The following is a 22,734-nucleotide window of genomic DNA, read 5'->3' on the forward strand; positions in this document are numbered from 1 at the left end:
ATGCCCGTCCTAACATATGACGCGGAAGCTTGGACGATGAAAACGTCCGATGCGACCTACCTTAGAGTTTTTGAGAGAAAGATTCTAAGGTAGATTTTTGGACCTTTGCACGTTGGTGACGGCGAGTGTCGTAGGTGATCGAACGATGAGTTGTATAAGCTTTACGACGACATAGACATGGCGCAGCGAAAAAAGATCCATCGGCCACGCTGGCTAGGTCATGTCGTCGGAATGGATACAAACGCTCCGGCTCTGAAAGTATTCGATGTGGTACCAGTTGGTGGTAACAGAGGAAGAGGAAGGCCTCCTCTACGTTGGAAAGATCAGGTGGAGAAGGACTTGGCTTCACTTGGTGTTTTCAATTGGCGCCGGTTATTACGAGAAAGAAACGTCTCGTGCGCTTTGTAAAACTCGGCGTATAAGCAGTTATCTCGCCAGTCAAAAAGAAGAAGGTTAGGTAGTGCTGGAATTGAAGATATTATTTTATATGATTCATAATGCGCGTCTTCGCGAGTAGAAGAAAAAAATACTGGTTACAATGTGGCGCAAAATCATCACCTTTCGAAAGCTTTCACCCTATCGGAAGCTTTATAAATTTTGCAAATGTCATTCGTATGTCAATCATATTTGACACTTGTGAACTAGACAGCTGCAGTATAAATACCATCATTCGAAATAATTTTTTTATTTTATTAAAAGTAGTCAAAGACAAAATCGCATGATTACTTTTACATATGCCACCTTTTATGCGCCACCTTGTACATATACATTCACATCCGTTGTTGGCTGGTTTGGCGGTATTCCTAGTCCAATTTTGGAGTGCGTCTTTTTGTTTTTCCACAAATGTAGCACCTACAGAATTATACCACTTCCAAGAAGCAGTAGGGTTTTTTATGAAGAGCTTTGTCATGGTAAAAATACAATCGGAGATTTGCCATTGCCTGCCCAAGGACGACTATTAGAGGGTTGTTGTGTTGATATATAGCACACAAATATTGGACACAAAAAACTTGTATAAGTTTTTTAATATATATATATATAATTGGCGCGTACACCCTTTTTGGGGGTTTGGCCGAGCTCCTCCTCCTATTTCTGGTGTGCGTTTTGATGTTGTTCCACAAATGGAGGGACCTACAGTTTCAAGCTGACTCCGAACGGCAGATATTTGTATGAGGAGCTTTTTCATGGCAGAAATACACTCGGAGGTTTGTCATTGCCTGCCGGGGGGCGACCGCTATTAGAAAAATGTTTTTATTAATTTTGGTTTCACCGAGATTCGAACCAACGTTCTCTCTGTGAATTCCGAATGGTGATCACGCACCAACCCATTCAGCTACGGCGGCCGCCGTAATACAACTGTCAAAAAAGTACCGAGAATTGTTCAATAAAACGCAAAATAATTCTTTAATCATCAAAATTTATTTTGTCGCCTTCAAAATAGGCTTCACTCGAAGCAGAAACCATATGCCAACGATTAGTCCACTCATCAAAGCACCTTTTAAGCGCGTTTGAAGAGATCTTCTTCAGCTCCTTCAGCGAATTCTCCTTAATGGCCTCTATCGACTGAAAGCAGCGTCGTCAGAGTGGCAATTTAAGTTTTGGGAAAAGGAAAAAGTCACAAGAGGCTAAATGGTTGTTCGATGATATTTGTCGAGTTTTTGTTAAAAAAAAGTGTTCACAATATGAGCCTTGTGAGACGGTGCGTTATCATGGTGCAAGATTCATGAGTTTTCTTTCCACAAATTGGGCCGTTTCCTACACGCATTCTCTCTCAAGCGTCGCATAACTTCCATTTAATATTCTTTATTTACCGTAGAACCATTTGGAACGAATTCCGATGGCACAACACCATGACCATCAAACGAGTAGCATGACATTCGTTTTTGACCGAATTTGACGTGGTTTTTTGGGTTTCGTCTCATATGGATAGCGCTATTCAGCCGCCTGTTAATTGATTTGCATGTCAAACTCATATAGCCACGTCTTATCACCTGTTATGATGCGCTGAATAAACGTTGGGTCCGAATTTACTTGCACAATCATGCCTTCAGCCACCTTCTTCCGATGAATTTTTTGAAAGAAATTCAACTCTCTTGGAACGAGTCAAGCAGCCACGCGTCTTGGCGTTTCATGCCCAATTGATAATTGTAAAATGTAGCGAATTGATTCGTGAGACACGCTAAGGTCACAAAGACTTATATCACTCGTAGACCCGTGTTTTTGATAAAGCACACTCGCCATAGGCTTTCTGGAACATTTCAATGGCACACGAAATCCCGTTTAAAACACAAAATTTAAGACAAAATCTTTGTTCGATATTTTTATATATAGTGAAAATCGAAGAGTATACCTGCGGTTGACTGATATAATTAAATGCCAAAAATATGCTAATTGACAGATCACGCACAAACTCTGCAACACTATAGAGGACAGTTGCACCAACATTCCAGCAAGAGAAATTTGGACATGTGTATAACGCGCGGTTTTTAAATGCACAATTCCTGATATTTTTTTGACAGAATGTATGCCAAAGCTCAAAATTCAATCTAAACGACGGAAATACAATAAGTCAAAACGAAAAATTTGTCTAAGAGTTTCATTTCATTAGTGCGTGCATTAAAAAAATTATGTTGGTAAAATTTCAATACATATATGTAGTATAATAAAAGTACAGTCTGTGTAATAGAAGCGTGGCTGGCAAAATTCAAACTTGGAGCTGTTATAAAAAATTGTAAATACTGCCAAATAGGCGTATTCTTTTCGCAGTACGCATTGTGCAATTCTTTTAGTCTTGTGAGAAATTTAGAAAGCGTGCGTTGTTTTTACAAAATGAGTTCCGCGTATGAAAAATTAATTGATGCAGTGTTCCCACGTACACACCTTAAAGGTCCAAAAATGTCACGTGCATCTGCAATAAAATATTTGAAAAAATCCAAAGTTCCATATTTTTTAAAGCCACCTGAGTCCGTAGCTGAAAATGTATATTCATAAACTTTACTTTCTTAAAACAAAAAAAGAAGTAAAAAGAATGTAAACATTATATATGATAGTAACTTGTTTTTACATAAAGAAATGTTGTGCAAAAAAAATTTGCATATATCTTGACCAAGTGAAAGGAAATTCCGTAATAATTAAGTCGCGAGTGAATAAAAAACATCGAAGCACTTGCTTGTCTTGTAAAAGCTAATGCGCACAGAAGCCATAAAATAAATAATAAAATAGTGATTGTCTAAGAAATACCAACTGGTTTGTACTTGAAAAAAATTAAAAAAATAGCATTACACAAAAGTTCAAATTACAGTATTAAAATTACACTTAATAAAAAGTGCCAAAAATATCTTTATGCATTAACAAACAAGTATAAAATGAAAAACGAAAAACGAAGTTAAGCTAATCGTAGCCAAATACCGCTTAACTCATTTAAACTCGCTACTTTACCTCACCGAATAAATCATATTCAGCACCTGAGCGACGATGAGGCAGTTAACCGTAAAGACCACTCTCCAGCAGTTGTGGACGTCGCGATGGAAAATAAAAGTGATTTATGTGTGAAGCGCAGTATAGAGAGGTAACTCAAAAGCACTGAAATGTCAAAGAGCTAATGGCGGCGAGGATGGAATGCGGCATAGTGGGAAAGAATTAAAGCTTTAAATTTCTCTAACTTTAATCAATTTTACTTTTTGGTAAAGATAAAGGTAAATTGGTTACCACAATATTATCCAACTCATTTTTTAACTCTTCTTGAGTTATTTTCCGAATGTAATGTCTATTCAGCATCTACTTGAGAAAATAAGCACAGGCTTTCAATCACTCATAAATGTTGCTGTTTTTCTTCATTCATTTAACAGTGTTGCAGAATTCATTTTTGCAAGAAAAGGAAAATAATTGGAAAACGACACTGAAGACGTAACTTTTTAAGCTAAAATTTGTTCATTTACTTCGTGCCAGCTGGTATCCAAATGTCAAAATTAGCCATTGGAGTTAGGCAGCATTTTTTTCGAGTTCACATGGATTCGGTGATAGCGTAGTCGAAGCGGAGGGCTGTATTAGTAACGATGGACTCAGTGATAAGACTGAATAAAGAATTTACAACGCATTCGAAACTTTCAATAAAGTACATTGGGGAAGGAAGAAGTTGGTGCAAGAGTACAAGGAAGTTGGTGCAAGAGCAGCTATCTTCTCAGACAGTCAAGCAGCTATTAAGGCCTTAGACTCCAACTACATTTCATCCAAACTGGTCTTACAGTGTAGAGAGGAACTGAAACTGCTCAGCCATTGGCTTGAAATTACCCTGATATGGGTTCCCGGTCATAGGAACATACGGGGCAATGAGATAGCGGATGAGCTAGCAAGAAAGGGCTCGACACTAGACATAGCAGAGGCAGTGGCAGTCTCCACCCCACTGAACACACTAAAAGCATCCATTGCTTCATACTATCATGCTTTAGCCGAAAGAAGATGGAAGCAAATACCTACATGTATTACAACAAAAAACACATGGCCGTCATACAAAATCCAAAGGACGAATGACCTCCTAGGATGTTCTCGGCCAAACATTTCACGTATCACTGCAACCCTTACAGGACATTGGAAAGTAGGGGATCATGCAGCTAGACTCAATCTACCCTTCAACCCTATCTGTAGAAGCTGTCAATCGGAAGGGGCGAAGGAGAGTCTGTTCCACTATTTATGTGAATGTCCGGGACTAGCCCGGGCACGACTCCGATCCTTCGGTAAGCCTTCCTTACAGCAAATTAAAGAAATCTCAGACATAGAGATAAAGGATTTGCTGCTATACTTGGACCTCACTAAATGGATCTGACTTGGAAAACAACAAATAACACTCACTAATTAGGAGCATTTTCAGCTCAGAAATGTTCAACCACCTCAACAACAACAACAACATTGGGGTCAAGCTCAACACGAGGCTGAAGTTTAAGTAGCAGAAGTAATATATTTCCAAAGACTGTGAAAACCAACGGTACACGTTTCTACTCATAAATGCCAGTGGACATATCAAAATCCGTCATTCTCTACGGCTATGAGAATTGGTCACATACGTTTTGCGTTGGCAACTAGAAGCAAGTGAGAGGGACTACCGCCATTGCAACAACAATAATTTTTAAATTTAGTGCAGTAGAGCGATCAGTCGAAGGGGAGCTGTAAATAACTACAGGGCTAGCTAATATTAACTTCAATTTTGTTACTACTTGTGGTATAACGCAGTAATTAAACTTAAATAGCCTCCTGCTGTCGCCCGACCATCATCCTCATATTAAGGCTCTCCCAAAAGGCGTTGCAGTAAAGATCACCCTAGAGGTCCCACAACACGCAACAAAAAAAAAACACGTGTTTTGTTTTTGCTTTTTGAGTTCTATCACGTGAAAAGCCATGGTGGAAAAAATTCACGTGTGGCCAATATCAGACCGTTAACCGGCTCGCAGCGAATTTAAAGGAATCAGCTGATTGGCTGACGTAACCGGGGTCATAAGAGCGGTTTGTTTACGAAAAACTGAAATTGTGTTGGTGATATTCGAAAAAAATCAGCACAATCATCGCTCATGTTACTTTGTAACCATCTGAACGACTGAGTGGACGAGTGTGTGAATACGTGTGAATGAGCGGACAGATTTCTGCTGCCAGTGACGTGACAGCCGAAGTTACTCGCTCAATTTAATTTTTCACCATAGCTGAAGCCCAAACCTGATAATCCTTCATCCACTGTTAAAATCAGCATCCTCTGTTCCACACTTGTTTCGGTTCCCCTCAAAAAACGCCAAACAAGAGATTTTATTTATTTACCCCAACTTTTTTCAGTCCCAATACAAACTTTTTCATGTGTTTTTTATGTAATATTTCACTTTAGATATTATTTGATCACCAACTATAAATTATCAATATACAAATGGCAAAGTGAACAGACAGATGTAAACAAAACAAATCATTTTGACGTTATTCATATCTACGGCGAAAAAATCAGCTGGCCGAATGCCATCACCTGCAATAAATCCGCCTTAAACCAAAGTATATCTGCTTGTGTGCTGCCTGTAGTGTATCTCTGATGGTCAATTGCTCCCATTGTCATTACTCCCAGATAATCCAAATTCTCAACACCCAAATCCCAGCCGTTTATAATCAGTGTCCTTAGTTGTTGTTGTTGTAACAGCATAGAGATCCCCCATACATGTACGGGGAATGCTGCTGGAGTGACAGTCTTTGGCCGGATATACTTAAATCCGGGTCCTTCCAGTAACGTAGAATTGACTGACGTGAGAACGCAGTGTTCTTAGTCGTCTCCTGTTGTCCTGGATCTTAATAGTGCCATGTATTTCGCCTTTTGTGAGTCAACTCTTGGTCAGTCTTGGTTGTAGTTGCGTCAATAATATTTAGTGAGTCTTCCACTGCGGAATAATCTACAAGCTGAACTTCTTGTTGTCTACACCTACATTTTTTCTAATTTTTTTCGGATTTAAGAGAGTTTCGTAAAGAGCAGCAAATTTTTTAGAGATTACTATTTTTTCTAAATCAAATACTCATTTATTATTATAATTCAAGAATTTGTGCCTGGAAAGCAAATGATGGGCTCATTGTGATCTTTAACTTTTAAGCTGTTGAAAAAATCTATCTACATACATAGTTTTACAATACGAAATAAGTTCTCACCTCAGAAATCGACTAGATTACAGCTTATATTGAACAATTGGTTTTCCTTTTTTTCGGAAAAAATAAAATTTAACAAAATTAATTTAGTTAAAAGTATTTGAAGTCGCTTCGGTATTTGAAAACAGGTTTTCAAAATTAATTTCACGCACACGATACACTGTGCGCCATAGAGGGGTGTCAAGTTTTTAAAATGTCGAATTTTAACTTTCACACATTGTCAGAAAGGAAAGTCGCCGCAATGCCACAATGTATATGTGAGCGGATAAACGTGTGAACTCAGACTTTTGCAAAAAAAAAAATTCAGTAAATTTCAGTGGAAATTTTGCAAACAAAAACACTTTAACTCGCGAAATATTTAAGTTTTGCAATAAATGCAAGCAAAATGCCAATTGCGTGTTGACGTGCTGAGGAATCGTTGAGGCGGCGGGCGCACAACATGCTACCGTTGACTGATGCACACAAAGCAATTGACTAACTGCTTGACTTACTGACTGACTGTTTGGCATGGCAACTCGCTGTCTGTATGTCTGAATGAGTGATGGACGGCTAAATACGCCAGCCGCAAGTGGTGACGGAGAAAAGTGGCAGCGGCGCTGTCGGAGGGTAGCGATTTCAGCGATGTCATCAGCCGCCGCCGTGTCCAGTGCAGACTCCGCAATGGCAAACTGCAATTGCACAAACATTACAAAAAATTCGCAACAACATTAGCACGTCGCATGACATTGACTTCGAATCGAGACTGACGTGGGGCTTGAGGGATTAGTTTCGAAATTATCGCTTTTTTCTAGTTAACTGAGATGAGATTATGATGTTGGAGAAAAGATGGATGAACTGCGATTTCTATTCATCCCATACCTTAACCCGCTCATAAATGTTTTTAATCTTTACCGACAACAATCACGCAAACTGTATTACACCTACCATATAGAAACTAATTTAAGTATCTTTGATTGTGTACCCAATAGGGATGCTAATCGCGCGATCCCGTCAACCCGGAAACTCTATTTTAATTATAGAAAATCCCAACTTTACTTGATTCAGTCCCTAAATAATTTATAAATTTTGTTTACGTTAAAGTGTAGCAAAGATTTGGAATCAAAACTTATTGAAAGAGTTTATATAAGAATTCGATAAAAAAAGAGTTTATTAGATACAAGGCTTCTTCACATTTTCGAGTCATAATTTGTGTTCGTTTCTGCGCAAATTTTGGAGGCGATCGGATCCAAATTAACCGTATTTACCTTGATTACTATTTGACCGTCCTCTGTTGTTTTTGTTGCTTACAGTTTTTGTTTAACTATTGCTTAAAAATTTTCAATAAGACTGACATCACGCGACTCTGAAGGACAATCCAACATTTCAATCCAATTTTGCGGTTTCCACTCTACACACCTTCGGCTTCGGAATCGTTTTTTTGGTGTAAAATCCAGGGTTGGCTAGTTCTTTCAAACATCTTCGCAGCTGACGATAATAATGCTTTTTGGTAAATTTTAATCATCAAAACTATATTAAAATTTGCGATTCTGTGTTTATCGCCAAATCATTTTCCGGAAAGCAATCGTTTGGGACGCCTTAACTGGATGCTTAAGAGTTCATTGATGTTGTCGATTTTCAGCAATATAAGAGGACCGACGTATGAAATTCACTACAAAGGAAGATTCATCCATGAATATTACATTTGCCAAATTCCGTTCTGAATTTGCTTTATCCCATGCAAGTCTTTTTTCAACGTGCTCCGGAATTTGAGGTCCTCTGCACGCAAGCGTCCTCGAATCGTGTCTCTGGATACATTAAAACCATTTTTCCTGTTTTCCAAAACTGCTCCAGCTGTTCGGCTTTGTCGCAAACAAGTCAATGACCTTCTGTTCTTATTTTGGTGGGGTATTTTTTCGGCGGCCGCCATAGCCGAATGGGTTGGTGCGTGACTTCCATTCGGAATTCAGAGAGAACGTATGTTTGATTCTCGGTGAAACACCAAATTTAAGAAAAAGTTTTTTCTAATAGCGGTTGCCCCTCGGCAGGCAATGGCAAACCTACGAGTGTATTTCCGCCATGAAGAAGGTGCTCATAAAAAATATCTGCCGTTCGGAGACGGCTTGAAAATGTAGTTCCCTCCATTTGTGGAGCAACATCAAGACGCACACCACCAATAAGAGGAGGAGCTCGGCCAAACACCCAAAAAGGGTATACGCGCCAATTATATATATGTATATGTACATATATTTTTTTTTTTTTGTCGTAAATTGTTGTAAATTGTAGTTCAGATTTCGGCTGGGGAAAAAATTGTATTAGAGATGTATAACAAAAATCAACAAAGCCTTCGCTCATGTTGCTGCGTTGCTGTTGAACAACGACCAATTGGACGAGTGTGTGCATGTGAAATGATCGTGCAGAATTCGGCTGACGAATCACCCCCGTGACGCGGCAGCCGAAGTTCCCCTCACAATTTTGTTTTTCACCATAGTTATTGGCCAAACCTAGTAATCGATCATATTTGATTATACAGACTATATGTAAGTACTTGGAAACGATATTTGACGAGCTTCGGTGGTTCCGCTGAGAGCTACATACAAGTATAAATATTCTGGTGCAAGGTTTCATGCAATGCTACCCAGATCAAAATGATATTCACGCAACATGATTTACAGATATCAAAAAAATCAGTTGGTCTAAATGAGCGATGTAAAGAATTGGTATCTACTGCAAATTTCAAAGCAAAATTTCCTCAATCATGGTGTGCAGTCCAGTGTTACACTACTGTACAATACAGATATATGTATGTATGGAATTATATTTTCGGAAACCGTTACGGTAATAATGACAAGAATGCAAGTGTACTCGTATGATGCTTCAAACATTAATAATTGATGGAGAATAATGTAGCCGTGTGCAAAGATGAGTATACATACATTCATACATACATACATAATTTGTAATCTTCTAAATAACTAACTCTTACCGGAAATTAAAAATTTATCAGACTGTGCAATTTATTGCGTGACAACTTGAAATTTCTGCTAAAATATCGAAGACAACGTAGGAATGGTGTCAAATAAATTATAACGCAAGCTGATTTATGTACAGTTGATAACCTAAAAATGTGCACACCAAAAAATTGCAGATTTTCTGACATTACTGTTTATAGTCCAATGTTTTTATATATCTTGTAAAATATTTTATTAAAAAATATTTTTTTTTTATTTTTAGATTTTCTGACATTATTTTTTATAGTCCAATGTTTTTATATATCTTGTAAAATATTTAATTAAAAAACATTTTTTTTTATTTTTAGATTTTTTGGCATTACTTTTTATAGTCCAATGTTTTTATATATCTTGTAAAATATTTTATTTAAAACATTTTATTAAAAACATTTTTTACTTTGATAAATGATCTGTATATTATCAGACCTCTGCATATCTGCACCTAATTGACTCTACTTTTGCATCTCAATAGATGTTACTCAATCAGTTACCCAATAACATACGACGAAAAGTATTCGGAAACTATTCGACTAACACCTCGTAATTATAGCGTGCATGGGTTCTTCTTCTTACGCATGGTCGGAACCAAATTATAGTCTTCAATCAAGCCAAGTATTCTCGTTGTCAAAAATGAGTTTTGGCATGGCAAGGTGTTCTGTGATTAAACCAGCATTTTGAAGTCTTTAACAAACTGGTCACGTTATTATTGTTGTAACAGCATAAAAAATTTCCAAAAATGTTTCGGGGAATGCTGCTGAATTGACAGTCGTTCGCTGGATTTAAATCCGCATCATACGACTAACATAGAATCGGCTGTCGAGTGAACGAACTGTCTCTTCAAGTTCGTGCGGTTTTTTTTCGAAATTTGAAACTTTATTGACGTAAAATGGTTACAAATTTAATATTCATAGTATTGTCCATCGCTTGCTACTACTTTTTCCCATCTTTCTGGCAATTTGTCGTCGGTAGACATCCCCCGTAATCGTTTCATTCGGTTTCAGTAGCTCATAATACACAACACCCAGCTGGTCCCACCAGATACACAGCATAACCTTCAGGCCATGAATATTCTGCGCCGACGTCGATGTTGAAGCATTGCCAGGGTATCCATACGTTGCCCGACGTTTTGGATTGTCGTAATGGACCCACTTTTCATCGCCAGTCACAATTCGATGCAAAAAAACCCTTTCTTTTGTGCCGTTGAAGCAGTTGTTCGCATGCCATAAAACGGCGTTCAACGTCTCTTGGCTTCAATTCATACGGCACCCAATGGCCTACCTTTCGGATCATTCCCATGGCTTTTAAACGTTTGGAAATGGTTGATTGATCAACTCCCAAAGTTTTTGCAACCTCTTCTTGCGTTTGAGCCGGATCTTGATCGAGCAATTCCTCCAATTCGGTATCCATGAACTTTGGCGGCGCACCCTCGCGTTCTTCGTCTTCCAAGCCAAAATCACCACTTTTAAAGCGTGCAAACCACTTCTGGCACGTTCGCTCAGCTAGAGCATGCTCACCATAAACTTCCACCAAGATACGATGACTTTCGGCTGCTTTTTTCTTCATATTAAAGAATTCCCCGCAAAAACACATTATTTGGCACGAAATTCGACATTTTCAAGTGTGGTAAAAATATTGTTGTTTACGCTTCAAATAAAAAACTTATACTGACGTTTGTGCCTTACGACAGTAGCTCTCCAATGAATGTTTGGAAATGTGGATCGATGGAATAATAATCAAGTTACGCCATCTGTTATAAAACCGCACGAACTTATTCATAGTCCTATTATTAAATAAAAATAATAATTTGGAATGATGGAAATCTTTATTTTGACCTTTCGGCGCTCCATTTTTTGTTTGTTGATTAACACATGGGCTGAAAAGTTCCGGCCAAACACATAGATGGCTTTATTTTTATTGCACCTCTTTCTCTTGATGGGAAAAATACCGTTCAAGCGAAGCAATGGCTTCAGAAGTGTTATAGCGATTCCGCTCCATCAGAAACAACAATAAAACGATGGTTTGCTGACTTCAAGCGTGGTCGTAGAGAAACCGATGATGCACAATACAGTGGACGTCCAAATGAGGCGGTAACACCAGAAGACATAAAAAACTCCCCAAGATCGTTTTGAATGATCGAAAAGTAAATTTGCGGGAATTAGCTGACATCTTGAAGATATTAAAAAGACGAGGAGTTGGATTTATATTGCATGAGCATTTGACTATGAGAAAGCTCTGTTCAAAGAAGATGCTGTGTTTGCTCACAGTTTCAACAAAACAACGCACCGTGTCACAAGTCAATCAAATCAATGGCAAAACTATAAGGTCACTCCATAAGTTCGTGCGTTTTTTAAAGGTGGTTTTAAAATTAATAAAAAAGATGTTTAAAGTATTTATTAATCAATAATATATTTTCCTTCATTATTTACAATGTCTTCCCAACGTTTAGGCAAATTTTTAATCCCTGCTCAAAAAATGTTTTGCCCTTAGAGCCAAAATACGCTTCGATATAGCTTTTTTTGAGGAGTATTTTTTGTTACTCATATGGGATTGAAGTCCACGGAAAAGATGATAATCACAAGGTGCAATATCCGGAGAATATGGTGGATGCAGCATTAGCTCCCACCCGAGTGTGTTCCCTCCATAACTTAAGATTGCTCTGTACGTCAGTCACCAGTTCGCCGTCTTTGTTCTTACAGGAAAACGCCCCGGTCTTAAAATCTTCTGTAAGCCGCCGAACTTTCTAGTAGAATTTTCGGGCGTTGTTCCTGTTGACCAGCATTTCAAGCTCTCCGCACTCACGGATTTCGGCCTCTCGTTTCTTCTTTCGGATAATACGTCTCTCTTCCTTTTTTAGCTCTCTGTAGCGATCCCACATGCGGCGGCATCCTTTCTTTCTGCAGCAGCATGACATTCCTCGTCGTACCAACTGTTTTTTGGGGCTCGCCGGAATCCGATCCCGGCGGTAAGTAGGGAGCGAGAAATGTTACTCCATTGGTCGTGCATGCCGGTTTGTTGGGCAGTGCTCTCTGAGAGCAGGAGTGAAAGTCGAGTGACGAATCTTCTGGCTGTCTGTTGTGATTACAGCTTTTCGATGTTGAACATTCTTTGCGTAGGTAGATGTACATTTTTTGCTGCACAGGGGCGTTTGCGCAGTTTAGCTGCAACATGGTAATGATCCGAGTCGATGTTGGGTCCTCGGATCATACGTACATCTAATACACTAGAAGCGTGTCTTCCATCTATCACAACATGATCGATCTGGTCGTATTATGTCGTAGTGGGGGCCGCGCTCGTAGGAACGTTCCAAGCGCTCATAGAAGGAATCTTTAGTCGCATCGTCTTCTTTTCCATCGGGGCGTGGGCGCAAATTAGCGAGATGTTAAAAAACCGCGCTTTGATGCGGATTATTGCGAGACGCTCGTCCACCCGACAGTACTTAGCGACGAAGTCACTCTCCCACAACAAATCCGACACCGAATTTGCGCTCCTTTACATTGCAGCTGTAGTAGACGTCGCAAGGTCCTATGGTTTTCTTGCCTTGCCCCGTCCGTCGCATCTCTTGGATGGCAGTGATGTCAGCCTTTACTCTCACGGGGACATCAACCAGCCGGGCAGAGGCACCTTCCCCATTAAGGGACCGGACATTCCAGGTGCATGCCCTCGAATCATATTCCTTATTTCGTTTGCAGGGGTCGTCATCAGTAAACGTAGTTCTCATCCGAGGCTTTGTAATTCTTTTCATTGGGGTGGATTTTTAAGCGGCGGGTCCCAAACCCAGCGCACAACCAGCTATCCTGGAACGGCTGTTCGGAAGCTACCCAGAGGATATGTGGGCTAGTCCCGGACGTTGTGAGTTGCTTTAATCATATGCAGAAGGCCACTCCCAAGTGAATGGTGATCAGTAAATTTCCCCATTGGCGTGGACTTCTACACATGGAACCATCCTCCCACCCATGTTTATAATTTGGACTTTTATTCAACAAAACGCGACTGAGAAAGCAAATTAATTGTGGGATTCCACGTTTTAAAGTGTCAAACAATCGCAAAAATGCCAGATGTTCGACTTCTTTTTTGACACCAATTTTGAGAATGCTGCATGGTAAATTTTTTATAACAAGGAGGTAGTGGATATGTAAATTTTTATTACTATTTTTAAATTCCTATTTGAATACCCAATAGAAAAATATATAAATCAAAATATTTTATTTGCATTTCATAGAAAAATTTTGAATTTGAAGCTGTATGCTTTGCAAGTCCGAGTTCTTTATTGAGCCACTGTAACTCAAAGTTTCATTCTTTTAATTCAAAACCATTTAAGACAAGTTTTCACTGTGTAGCAAATTAAAAAAAAAATTAATGAGTTTTTACTAACATTTCCAACTTTTTAGAAAAATTCCGGCTATAGCCCATTCAATTTTCGTATAAAATAGTGGCTTGAAATTCGCATTGATTTTTGATAATTTATTAACGGTGTAACACATATTCGTCCATACAATGAATGCTAGAATTTTTTGTATGGCGATAAAAATGCCTAACACCGTCCACCAAAAAAAATTAGAATCCAAAAAGTGCACGCATTGTCGCAATATCATTTAAACTCTTGGTGTATTATTCAATCTCAAGCTTCACTACTCTAATGAAAACGCCTCTACAAGTGTTTGTAGGAAAAGTGAAAACCTTCGATGATTAAAAATTTCTATTCGGTCGAATTATATAAGGAATAGTCAATTTAAGGGGTTAGGGGTAGTCAGAATTTTCAAAAAATCGATTTTTTTTTGTTTTGCATTTTCTTAAAGTATAATGTTTTAAAAATATTGTGTAAAAATTTGAAGTGAATCCGACAAATACTTTTCAAGTTATTCAACAATTAACAAAGGGAGCTCGGCCGCTCCGGAGCCGATAGCAAAACTTTATATGCGTTTTTCTCAAAACTATGTTTTTCAAACTGGTGAACACTGTAACTTAAAAACCGCTACGTAGATTTCAATAAAATTTATACAGCTTTTGAAAAACATAAAAAACTTGTGCCTGATCGAAGGATTTTTTTTTTCAAAAATTTCGATTTTTTTTTAACAATTAACTGTTGGTTTTTTTTTCTAAAATCTGGAAAAAATTTTCTGAGGCCGCCATTTTGTTCATTTTGAAAAAAAAAAAAGCTTCGATCAGGCACAAGATTATCTATTAATAAAACTAATTTTTCTTGTCCGATTGGTTTTAGATGAATCTGCAAGGACTTGTGATGTTCACCGCAAGGGACTTCTGGAGAAACGGGCTTCACACAAACAGCGATAACTTTTGCAATTATTAATTTTTTTTTTTAAATTTTGGTGAAGTCAAGTTAAAACATGATGTTTTTATGCTATGTTTTTATTTTTGTTAAATAAATTAATTAAGTAGCAAAAAAAAATTCGTGAAAATCATCATTTTTTCGGGCCTCTGACTACCCCTAACCCCTTAAACAGCCACGTCAACTGCAATACTGTCGCGGACTTTTTAGAAACTGGTATTAGTATTAAAGAATATCAAAAATAAAATTGACTTGTGTTATAAATTAATAAATATTTACCTTATTATTTCATATTATTTACTAGGAAAGTAATGTTTATTCAAAAAATTGTATTTCACTTATCAAGCTTACGTTTTAAGTCAAAGCGCAGTTTCACATAAACACATCAACAGTAGAAAATCTTTGTTCGCAATGATTTTTAATTAAACATCACTTTCATTTACACCTTTTTTTATTTATTTTTATATTAATACGTACATATATATGAATGTATGTATGTGCATATTTCCCCTTGTATGTAAATAGTTTGCGCAAAACAATCTTAAAACCGCTGGCACTAATGTTTACGTACTGAGCACGATAACTGATACAGCTGCAGCGGCAAAGGAAGGGAGACTGTTGGTGAAAGATCACTTTCCATTTTCACTTGCAGCAAATCAAAATATTGCACGATTAAATCACGTTCCACAAGCCACTAAAATAACTGACAGGTTCACTTGTTGGACACACTACTGGCAAAGGGGGGAAATCGCGAAGGCAGCACGCACAGCAAATTCAATACAACTCCACAATTAATAACAGCCAGCAACCGCCGCATCTACCCCTTGAAAGCTGTTCAGGTGATCACAACTTATTGATAGGGTGTTTGTATTATTGGTATTGGTTGCGCCTATGAGGCAGATGAATCTACATACGTACCTATATACGCATAAATATAATATATGTACGTAGTGCAATGGTTTTATCTTTGCAAAGCGAAAAAAAAAACCACAAAACACTCATAAACACGTTAGACGACCGACAGGGCGATATTTGTAGTTTCGCAATGTTATTTCTAGTGCTGCGGATTACAGCTTAACTGCAGACACAAATGATGGCTTCTTCGACGACGACGATAACAGTGAGATCTCACGCGTTGCCGAGACTCTCAAACGCACTTGACTTTCTTTTCTACACCTTTGCTGCGACCGGCTTACCAGGTCGGCCGGTTTCCATCGACTCCACCTGTTTGCTGTCAATCGCTTGGCAATAATTAATACAAAAAGTGGTCAAACAGCACCAAATTTATTCATACTTTTTATTTCTGCAAAGACTATTAGTGACCAAACACAACCTATTTTAAATTATTCACTTAAAATATAATTCATATAAATTGAAAACTCATTCCAAATTTCTGCGAGTGATGGCCACAGAATATGAACATATACATATGTATATTTTTAATGAAGAACACGTATAAGCCACAAAAGCATGTGAACTAGCGTAGCAAGCGTGCACAACCAACACGTACGACGAACCAATCGAACTAAAGTGGAAGCAACATTTGAAGTTGGAGTGCGGCTATTGCGCTCGAACGTACAACTTCGGGCAATTAACGCTTCAACCTACGACGAACAATCGCCATTGGCATTATATGAAGGAAAAGGAGAACAAACTTGAGGCGAAATTTTCTCACGACACATGGTTTCTTGGTAAGGTAATACCTTTAAAAAAACAAGTGCCGAAAAAATTTACTCCAGGAAAGTTCCCCAGAGCTCAGCAATAATGGCCACTTTGTCTGTTGTGAGTCCTCGGCTGTCTCAGCAGATCATTAAAAGTCGGTATCTACAACACTCGTATAATGAATGCATAAGATAGTAAATTATTTTAAAGATTTAAAGTTGAAGAATTAAATTGCCTTAATTTGGTTGTTAAACTCTATTTAAATGAATAAAATAAAATAAATAATTGGTAATGCCATGAATCGGGAATAGAATATTTCACATTTATATCCTTCGCCGGATATAATTCCGGATGGTTGTGGTACGTAGAACCAACTGTCGTGGGAACGCTATTATTTTGTCTATGACTTTTCTATATCTGAAACTTGAAAAAGAGGAAGAATGGTATCACTACCGAAACCTGATAAGTCGCCAACCAAGAAAGCCAAGTCACATTCTCCCATGTCAAATTCCCTTCTCCCTCAAATTGATTATTACCAAGGATGCATTTCCCAGCCACTAAACCTTGTGGAATATCGCGAGACCATGTAGGACAACCTTCGTTATCATTAGTCTCATGCATGCCGTTATTGGATATAAATCTCAGCCACGGCCGTCGGCTCTGCATTACCGGAGCGATCCGAAATTACAAATGCATGTCTGGCCAAGAACTGTCTAAGCCGAATCCACTCAAGGGGACTTGGCTATAACAGATGAATGACAAAATGTCCTGCTTCTTTGTTGTTGCCTTATTTATTTCTTTACCGCCTCATTGAAAATATAGCAACTATGGGGAGCATTCAGGAAAATAATTGATAAACAGAAATTAAAAAAAAACACCAATTTTTTTCATTCTAAATGTAATTATCAAACACTTCTTTATTTTTCACTTAACTTTAAAATTTATTACAATCAACTTTTATTCCTTTTAGTTTGCCTAAAAACTTGATATTCAAAAATATATGTATATATTTCTCCCCATTATTTTACCAAAACGGAACCTAAGTAATATCTCTGATAATGAACCAATCGCTTTGTGCTAGGCTTTGCAATACTTACACAAATCATATCGACTTTGATCTGAATATTAAGTTAGATATTTATTGCCATTCGGCCCTTTCTAATAAGCAACAACCGCATACGAATATTCGGAATGCCAAACGCGCTGTTCGAAATTTTTTGCTCGCTATGTAACTATGATCCACAAACAACCTGCATAAGATTTTGCCGTTTACTAATAAACAACTATATGCATACCGAAAAGCAACAAGCGTTATAAATATATCCATCGTAGCCACCTGTAATTTTACACTTGGCTAGCTACATACACCTGTGTCCGACATTCTCCCCCACACACAATCATCCCCTTCTCTAATAGTGTTCCATACAGCAAAACAATCAATGTTTCCTCAAATTGTGCTGGACTGCACCACTATTTTTATTTATGAGCATTTAAAATATAAATTCTTTGTGCACGATTTACTTAAATTTATTTCTGGGCAAAACAAACCTTCATCTTTCCCATGAATTTGCGTTAATTTCTGGTTTTAGAAGTACGCTTCGTCACCAAACACTTAATTTTAACAGAATCAATATTTTTGTGTTCACTTTTAAGGTACTGGGTTCTATCTCTGTGGATTTTTTTATCACATTGAGGTACTATATTTCTCTTGTATTTTTAATATAATATTATTCGATGCGGCAACAAAGAATTTCATAAAAACAAAAACCAAAACAAAAACTAGTCCGAAAATCGCGTTGCGCATTTTTTCGGAATAATATTCATGATTACATATTGGAAACGTAATAGATTGAGCTTCATTCTTTCCTACTACAGGGTGTAAGATAAAGAAAATATTAGAGTGACTTGACGGAGAAAGAAAAAAGCAATGTAATAAATTGCCAACCACTTGCTACGTCGCCATCGGCATAAAAATGCCAAAACAATGCATTTAGAAGCATTATATTGAATTGTGCTTTCACATTCTAACATAAGTTTGTTTAATTTAAACGTTCAAGTCAAATATTAACAAGCCATTCACTGAATATTTACAAGCAAATAATTTATCTTCCCTTGTATTCTTTTTTTTTATATTTTTTGTATTATTATGGCTCATTACGTCAGCCTTTTGTTAAAATCGCGGAAGATAGAGTAGCAATTTTCGGAAGACGCCAAAATATATGTCAATATTGTTGCTCTAGTAGGTTAAGTTCTCACAGGTCCTTGAGTGTATCTAGAAACTGAATTTTTTGGGAACGCACAACCGCATCCGGCTCTTTTTGGGTGACAGGGTACAGGGGTATAACTGGGGCAGAGGTAGCGGACGCATTGGCTAAGGACCCCAGCCCTTCCTTGCGGTTTAGAAAACTCAAACCTCTCCTTTAGGATAAACTGACAATGTTTACGGGCATTTTCACAGTCATTTTGCTCGCAGTTTTCCAAAAAATTGTTGGTTCATAATCTTTACTCATATAAAGAATTAGTATAATAAGCCTTATATTTTGGCCGTGACAATGTGGTTTGATCCGTGGAGCTCAACTTGCTCGCAACATTATTATGCGGTGTTGCAACAATATCAAACCATGCACTGTGCAACCTTCAATCAAAAAAGTAGGATTCGATAAAAAAACACCGGTTGTCAAATAAAGAAAAATCATTCATAATAATTTTTGAACGTTGCTGAATAAAATACCACCCTGCCATAATTTCCGTCATGAATGAGTCATCAATTAAAAAAAAACTTTATGCGAACAGCCAATCAGAATGTAACAAGTCAACTTATGAATACAAATGCGTATAATTGTATTACAATTTTGTCCAAATAGAAATAACCAGTCCCAATTGAACACGACAGCAATTTAGTTGAAAATGAATATCTTACGTTATGGATACTGTAACATAGTAATTTAAATTGCATGAGAAAAAAGGAAGCAATGAAAGAAATTGAACCGACGTAAATGAAAAACAAATTTGATAAAAATCATAATAAAGACACGTCAGTCTTGAGCAATAATTGAAAGTGTAAACATGAATTGGTAAAATAATTCAAAGGAACCAGTGTAATGTTGCATTAGAAATTTGAAACACTTCGGATAAAGCCATACAAAAAAATTTATTTGATTGAGAACTCGTTAGATCTTTAAGTGAAGCGGACTCAAACGGAATACACAATGGCATCAACAGCACAATCAGTTTTTATAACAGTGCCCAAGTACGTAGCTATAACGCATAATCCAACTATGACATTACCGAAGATAAGGCCTGCACCGACTCCCACGTCAGTGCAGGGAACAGCCGTATTAGCGTCTGCTGAGAATGTGATAGTTGAGGATGGAGCATCAGCACCAAGGGGCAAAAAACGCCGCCTTGATCACCTAACATGGGAAGAAAAGATGCAGAGAAAGTACGACTAAATTTCCCCTTTATTGTTTATAGATTGTAATAACATTTGTTTTTTATTTAACAGAAAATTGAAAAATCGTGTTGCCGCACAGACATCTCGCGATCGGAAAAAAGCTCGGATGGAAGATATGGAAAGAGAAATTGACGAATTAACACAAAAAACAGAAATATTACAAAATAAGTGCGAAAGTTTGCAAGCTATCAATGAATCTCTTCTTGAAAAGAATCATAAACTTGATATGGAGTTAGAACTTTTACGTCAACAACTCAATGAAGTGCAACAACAACAGAAGCAGCAGCAAGAACAACTTGCCAGTAATGCCACCAACTTAAAAGCTAAAAGTGCAGTTGGTACTTGTGCCGGCTGTGAGTCCATACTCAATGGATCTGCAGTATCCATATATACTGACCCTCTGCAGCAGGGATCACGTCAAATGGACTCTCAGTCGACAGAAGAACAACTGAAAAAGAGCAACTCAGTGGCGTCGCTTTGGAGGATTGTTGCGCTTTGCCTACTTTTCAAGATATGCTCCTCATCGACGAAGAATTCGATGTCAGTAAACTTGAAGAACTTGCCGAAAGCCTCATGGCCGATATCGAAGCAGACCTGGAAAATAATAATGGGTCAGGCAATGAAAATGATGCCAAAATTACAAGCAGCTCAGAGCGATTGCTTGGACCAGTGGTGGGGACCAAAACAGAGTGCTTGGAATCCAGCAAACATACAAACACACGAAGTAACAGCTTAAATAATTCGGAGTGGACGTCACCAATCCAAACAGATGAAATTCGATTACAAACCAATTTGCCTGCAGCGACACAAGAGCTAACAGGGCTTAGCGATTCATCTATAGTTATTGCATCAGCAGCACCGTGTACAATACAACAAGGCAAATTTAGTGACGGCCCGACATCCCCGCTAGATACTGTGTATGGCACATATGACGCAAAAACCAATTCTATAACAATTGTAATGGATGATGATGCGGTACCCGTAAATGAAGCGGTTGAGGAGATCTACTGTGATGGTGTAGCGCCGTCAAATAGTGATGAAATTAAATACCCCACACCTATGGCTTCACCATCACATGTTTTCCTAAACGTTGTCGATGACTCTGATGATGAGCCCTTTCTGCGACCTAATCGTCCGCTAGCGAAATCTCCTGCACCGTCATTACATTCTGCCGTTTCAGATCATGGCTATGAATCAATTATTGGTTCACCCACATCTACAGCGACAGAGCATTTCGATACAAGTGCCGAAGACTTTGACTGGCAGGGTAATTTTAACGATTTATTTCCCAGTTTGATTTAATAACACTCGGTCAGAAACACAGTAATAGTAGGCTTTAAGTCAGTAAATTATTTGGTAAGTCACATAGATGCTGCTATATGCAATAGTTTTAGGTATAGTGCTAAGCGTTAACTGTAATTTATGCAAGAAAACTATATAAAATTTTGTGATTTATTTGAGCTATAATTATAATCTTAATAGGTATTCTCTTGGAGAATGCAATCGCTCCGGGAGATTAGTTTTAAAATTATGTACTACTTATACAACTGCTAAACACCTAAATTAATTAAGTTATTCCAAGACGTAGTTGCACTATGTTTTTTTTTTACAATTAAAAAAAAAAAACTTTTGTTAATTTATAAATTTGTACCGCTGTGGGTATACTTACTCTGTTAAACCATTTACTAATTTATTTTGTTACTTAAACATTTGTTTAGAATGGTTGGAGTCCATTTGAAAAAAAGCTTAAAATAAAATATCTTATATTGAACCCAAAATAGACTGAATCATTTTCATTCGAGTGCGATTATCATGTAATTTTCCATCGAGATATGCGTTTCTTTTACCAAAGTGATATTAACTTTTTAAGCTTTGCTAATGTCCAAATTGGTAGTATAGACAAAATTTTTTTACAGTGGAATGCAAAAAAATGGAAAGGCGGAAAAGTTATTTTATCAAGATTACAAAAACCAACAAATTTCTTAAAATGTTTAATTATTGGATCGGAAACATTTCTTAGGCAATATTCGAAAATACAACATCTTATTTCAAATGGCTTCCTTTGGCGCAAATGAAATAGTTGAAGGAAATTCATACCCACATTCAAAATTCAAGTACAAGTCTTCCACCGCATCGGATTATTACTTCCCCGCCACGGTAATTGCCCCAAATTTTTACAAGCGGAGCAAGAGATATTGCCTTGCATTGCCGCATTGGTGAATTGAAACGAATTTCTGTATTACATCACGCATACATACATACTCTTCAACACCCCTTGATGTTTTCATCAGTAGATAACGGATATCACCTCTATATTGCACAACAAAATATTTCTAATCGCAATCAACCAAAAAATGGGTCCTGTATGCAATACTTTCCCTACCGTTTTATGGTTAGCGCGAATTGTGTGAATCGTCTGCACTTTATTGAAAATCTGCTGTTTGACATGATGGCAAAGATGATAACCAAAAGATTAAATTACATTCCGTTTAATCAAAGACATTTAAAAAATTACTCAACACAAATTGTGACAGGCCTATAAGTGACAAAAATGAACTAAATTATGCTTATCGAAGACCGACCATAACCTCGGTAGGTTTACTGCAAAGCTTAAGTTTTAGCTTGCTGGACTCATACATTAGCATTTCATGCATCGTTTATCTCCAATTGGGACCAATTAGATT

General features: G+C 37.6%; 2 protein-coding genes across 3 annotated transcripts in view; one reads left to right on the forward strand and one right to left on the reverse strand.

Moving 5' to 3' along the window:
- The window catches only part of LOC129243753 (membrane-associated guanylate kinase, WW and PDZ domain-containing protein 1), an 82,376-nt gene extending 64,022 nt beyond the window's left edge, over nucleotides 1-18,354 (reverse strand). Inside the window, exon 1 of one of the 2 annotated variants that reach the window (XM_054881028.1) lies at nucleotides 18,145-18,354. The gene's annotated coding sequence lies outside the window, so the exon portion shown is untranslated. Of the gene's footprint in view, nucleotides 1-17,693; nucleotides 17,780-18,144 lie in introns of those variants that run through there. The other variant, XM_054881029.1, reaches the window with a different exon arrangement.
- A 1,076-nt stretch (nucleotides 18,355-19,430) lies between these two features.
- On the forward strand, nucleotides 19,431-20,903 carry LOC129244750 (X-box-binding protein 1). The gene is made up of 2 exons (XM_054882562.1): nucleotides 19,431-20,038; nucleotides 20,102-20,903. The coding sequence occupies exons 1-2, from the start codon at nucleotides 19,806-19,808 to the stop codon at nucleotides 20,784-20,786; spliced, it is 918 nt and encodes a 305-aa protein (XP_054738537.1). The 5' UTR covers nucleotides 19,431-19,805; the 3' UTR covers nucleotides 20,787-20,903.
- The last annotated feature ends 1,831 nt before the right edge of the window (nucleotides 20,904-22,734 follow it).

This window comes from Anastrepha obliqua, chromosome 4 (assembly GCF_027943255.1).
Source record: "Anastrepha obliqua isolate idAnaObli1 chromosome 4, idAnaObli1_1.0, whole genome shotgun sequence".
In the NCBI taxonomy this organism is placed as follows: domain Eukaryota; kingdom Metazoa; phylum Arthropoda; class Insecta; order Diptera; family Tephritidae; genus Anastrepha; species Anastrepha obliqua.